This window comes from Canariomyces notabilis (assembly GCF_033297395.1).
Source record: "Canariomyces notabilis strain CBS 508.74 unplaced genomic scaffold N656scaffold_2, whole genome shotgun sequence".
In the NCBI taxonomy this organism is placed as follows: domain Eukaryota; kingdom Fungi; phylum Ascomycota; class Sordariomycetes; order Sordariales; family Chaetomiaceae; genus Canariomyces; species Canariomyces notabilis.
This window is the reverse complement of record NW_027041824.1, coordinates 241,331-246,187: the sequence shown is the minus strand read 5'-3', so window position 1 is coordinate 246,187 and position 4,857 is coordinate 241,331. Positions and strand designations below refer to the sequence as shown.

General features: G+C 52.6%; 1 protein-coding gene across 1 annotated transcript in view; it reads left to right on the top strand.

The window, feature by feature from the left end:
* The first annotated feature begins 1,307 nt into the window (after positions 1-1,307).
* The window catches only part of N656DRAFT_841570 (uncharacterized protein), a 4,301-nt gene continuing 751 nt past the window's right edge, over positions 1,308-4,857 (top strand). Inside the window, exons 1-2 of the mRNA XM_064819001.1 lie at positions 1,308-2,634; positions 2,714-4,857. Coding sequence (XP_064673629.1) covers positions 1,567-2,634; positions 2,714-4,857 — 3,212 coding nt within the window. The 5' untranslated portion in view covers positions 1,308-1,566. The remainder of the gene's footprint in view (positions 2,635-2,713) is intronic.

The following is a 4,857-nucleotide window of genomic DNA, read 5'->3' as shown; positions in this document are numbered from 1 at the left end:
ACATCCATAACCAAGTCCACCCCCTTGAATCCGACCACCTTCCGCAATGATGCAGTAACTGTTCCAAGAATCCTCAAACACGGAAGCATCGGTGAATCCCTGGAATATGCCTGCAAGGACAATGCCGTCTTGCGCGTACGCTGGTAAGATCTGGTATCTACGGTCGCGGTGCAATCAGGCAATCTGGACAGCCATTACCCCCAAGGGCGACCACCCCGTCCATCTAAACCCGGCCCGCTTGTCACATCCAGACTCGTCGATGTATGCGATACGACATGCGATTCTCTTGGGCCAACCTATCGAGGCTACGGCACTGCCGATGCTGAAGGTTGTCATCAGGACCTCGAACTCGTCCCAGAGGAACACGGTCATCTCGTCCTGATACATGTCGGGCTTCTCGAGCAGTCGGTCGCATAGCGCGCTTAAGCATCGGGGGCGTGATTGTTCTAGGCCGCGCCCAGAGTATCTTGTTCAACCGGGATAGCCTAAGCTCACCATATGTGTAGCGCTCGTTGACCTTCTGGTTCGTTTGGGCCAGCGCCTTTGTCATGATATCAACCCAACCGTCCCACTTCAGATCTTAATCTACCAAGCCCACGTCCTGAGCAATAGAGAAGTCGCTTCGATATTGAATCAGAGCAACATAGGACTGAAGCAAGCCAAATGCAAGGCCATAGAGTTGCCGGTCCTGCATGAGATGCTCTTGCCAAAGCTCTCATTCAGGAGATAATCAGGCAGTGGTTCCAAGAATAAGCGTCCAGGGGCCTAAACAAAGTGGAGATTTATATTCTCGCAAACAATAATCTCACGGGATTTGGCTCGTTGGTCGTTGAGTAATCGGGGCGGCATCGGCAACCCAGCAAGCCGGAGCCACGCCATGGATTTTGTTGAGCTTCTCGACACTCAGATCGTCTTTGATGTGATCCGTGCTGGTTGCGACGACGACAGGCTTGCGTTTGCCATCGACTTGATATGATGATGGAAGGAATCGGAGAGTCGGTCTTTGAGTATGGGGCGCGACTCGGAGTGGGTTTGGTAATTGATGGCCAACGAGGGTCTAGCTCCCGGCAAGGGAGTGGCGGATGGTTGACAGGACGGGGACGTCGGAGATATGTCGAGCCTTGTGCCTAGGCGGACGATGGGTTATTTGGGGTCGTCATCTAGGATAGCACAACAAGTGCGTCGAGAACTATTGGCTAGACTGCGCTTTAGGTGGGTAGCGAGAAGCATTGCGGCGGCCCAACCTCGATCGGTAAAAACGATTGGCAAGAGGTTCATAGGGTTGCAGTGCGGCTAAAACCCCCTCACTTCGCGAGAACGTCGCCATGACAGATTAGAATGCGTCAAAGCAAGCATCGGCTTTTCTTCCCTGGCGACAAGCGATTGATATCCTCCAGTTGGCCATAATCTGCCATTTTACCAGAGGAGCACGAGGCACCCTACACGTAAGAAGCGGCCCGTGGACAGTCCCACGTACGCCGTCGTATCCGCTTAGGGAACCTTGGATGCGGAATTCTTGCAGAGCGATTTTCGGGCGGACCGTTCACTCGTCTGGACGGCGAAGCAATGAACTCAGTCAGGGTCGGCCAGGCCATTTTCCTCGTCGGAGGGACGATAGCATTGTACGTCTTACTGCGCAGGCTCGCGCATTCTCGGTCGGCTTCGTCCACCCCGGCGCGATACGGTTCTAGGCATGAAGGCCGCCTCTCTGACAGCCCACCACAATCTCCGCAACGAACAAAGGGCGTCACGCTCTGTCAAGTCTACCCTCCTCCCGACAGCGGTACCAAAACAGATGTTGACATTATTGCCATCCATGGTCTTGATACGAAGTCGCCGGACACGTGGTTATGGAAACCCAAAGAGGAATCCCATAAGCAGAAGGTCGTTCCATCCTTCATCTGTCCGCGGTGCAAGCAAGACATGGGCACAAAGGAGGCTCTTGAGACCCATCTGGCAGTGGACAAGGACCGAATTTGCAATTTTGAGGAGCTCCCCTTCAGCACCTCCAGCGCGAATCTAGAAGAGGGCAAAAAGGCGCCCGTCAACTGGCTCAAAGACTCGCACATGCTTCCCAGGCGGTGTCCGACGGCGCGGATCTTCACCTGCGACTGGCCGGCCGACCTACTCGAACAACCAGACTTCATCCAAAAAACAATCGAAGAGTTTGCTCGGCTCCTGCTCGCCGGCATCGAAAGTCGTCCTCCCGTACCAAATGACTCCCTTGGAAAGGACGACCGGCCGATTGTTTTCATTGCATCCTGCCTCGGAGGTATCATCTTGATGAAAGCGCTCGTGATGGCTAGCCACGAGTATCTTTCGGTGAAACGAGCAACACGTGGCATCGTCTTTCTCGCCACGCCGTTCCGGGGTACGTCATTCCAAGACGTGGCCAAGTGGGCTGAGCCGGGTCTGAGGGCCTGGGCTTCAGTTCGAGACAAGAACGTGTCCGGCAACCTGCTCAAGCAGGTGAAGTCGACTTTCGAGCTGGGAGAACTCGTGCGCAATTTCACTACTCTCTGTCGAGAAAACAATCTTATCGACCATGTGTTCGCCTTCTACGAGACTCAGACGTCAAGTCTTCTACAAAAAGTAGTTCCCTGGCTCCCTGACTCTTTGTCCCGAAAACAACTGGTACGAGTCGTGGCCTAGTTGCCTTCCCACTCCTGGCACAGTGCCTTAACCATATTCAGTGGAAACTAACGGGCCCTAGTTGGTTGATCAGCTCTCTGCAACACTGGACTTTGTTCCACATCCCCTGCCTCTTGAACGACGACATGTTCTGATGAACAAGTTTTGCGACCCTGATTGTGCAGATTATAAGAAAGTTTCTGGAAAGATCGAAGACCTTCTCAGAAAAATTCGCGAGGGAACGCCGCTTGCGCAGGCCGACATCTGGATCCGCGACAAACACTATACTGAGGATAAGCTCAAGGTAGAGCGACTATCGGGCGAGGCGATATCGATGGATCACTGCTACATCAATCTTGCCATCATAGAGCAGCCCGACAAAACATGGAACCGCCCAGAGCCAAGATCAGAGGCGGATTCAGCAACTCAGTCCTCCCCGTTTTCACGTTCCGCCAGGCTGAGGGTTGAGACACCGGACGAGAACATCCAGGTCGAGTTGCCGTCACTCTTCAATCCACGCAAAAGAGGCGATGATGTGGTGCAACCCAGGCGGATCTTGATTCGAGGACGTGCCGGCGTGGGGAAGACTACCTTATGCAAGAAGATTGTCTATGAATTCATCCGTCGCACATGGAGTCAATGGAACGAGTTGTTCGACCGCGTACTTTGGGTGCCTCTGCGGCATCTGAAGCTTGACGAAAGACGCCAGATGGCCGGATACAGCTTTCTCGACCTTTTCAGGCATGAATATTTTTCTTTGCCGAACCAGAGACCGGACCTCGCTGAGGCATTGTCGAATACATTGGACGAGACCAAGAGTCGTCGAACTCTGTTCATCCTCGACGGCCTGGACGAAATATCCCAGGACTTGAGCGACGGAAGCGACATGTTCCGCTTCCTCAAGGAGCTGTTGGATCAGCCAAACGTCATTATCATGTCCCGACCATCTGGTACATTACCAACTGGCCTACGTGGTATCGACATCGAACTGGAGACGATTGGGTTTTACCCAGACCAAATTAGCGAGTATCTCGAACGGATTGTTCCGGAAAAGGCCAACGAGATTCATTCTTTCCTTCAGGGGCATGTGCTCCTTCTGGATCTTGTGCGAATACCGGTTCAGTTGGACGCGCTATGCTTCATTTGGGATGAAAGACTCGATTCCGGCATAGAGCTGGATACCATGACCGCCATTTACCGAGCTATCGAGCATACCTTGTGGAAGAAAGATATTGTGCAATTGGAAAAAACAGATGGGGGGGAGCCCGTGACTAAATTCCTAATACATCGTTCCGATCGGCATGAGATTGAGAAACTCGCCGAGGATGAGATCTGTTTCCTGGAAGGTCTTGCCTTTACTGGACTGTATAACGATGTGATAGACTTCGAGTCGAGACACCGAAACGATATAACCACACTTCTCAAACCCCCTTTCTTACTCGACAAAATACTCCCACGCCTCTCTTTCCTCAGGACATCAGATCCCTTGTCGAAATACCACAATCGATCTTACCACTTCTTGCACTTGACCTACCAAGAATATTTTGCGGCGCGGTATTTCGTCCGGCAATGGAAACTTGAAAGCCCGGTCAAATGTCTGACTCTCAGTGGTGGTCAGATTGAGAACATGAAACCTATCAGGTTTCTTCAAAAGCACAAATACGATCCTCGCTACGATATCTTCTGGCGCTTTGTTGCTGGCTTGCTTGATGATGACGGGGAGGCACTCGGCTTCTTCCAGGCGATTGAGGCAGAACCGCGCGACCTCCTGGGTCCTACGCATCAGCGCCTGGTCATGCATTGCCTAAGCGAAATCCAGCGGAAGGAGTCGACTTTCAGGGACCTTCGAGCGAAGCTAGAAAAACAATTGGAACAGTGGCTGTTGTTCGAATGCGGCTTCACGCAAAACTCCTGGTTAACCCGTGAAATGGAGTGTCCAGAGCTGGTTCTGGCCAATGCATTGGAACGAGCGTCTGAAGATGCAAGACTGATTCTCCTGAAATCGCTGTCCACACGGACAACAGTGCCATCCAGTGTCATAGACCTCACGTCTCTCTGGCTGAATGACTGTATCTCTGGTCGCCTATGTATTGCTATCTTGCGTATCTTGAGACAACAGCAAAAGGAGTTGCCGGACACCATACTGCAAAGCATTGCAACACGGCTTGAGGATGACGACGGGTATGTCCGAGAGGCAGCAATCAAGGCGCTTCAAGGCCGGGCCGA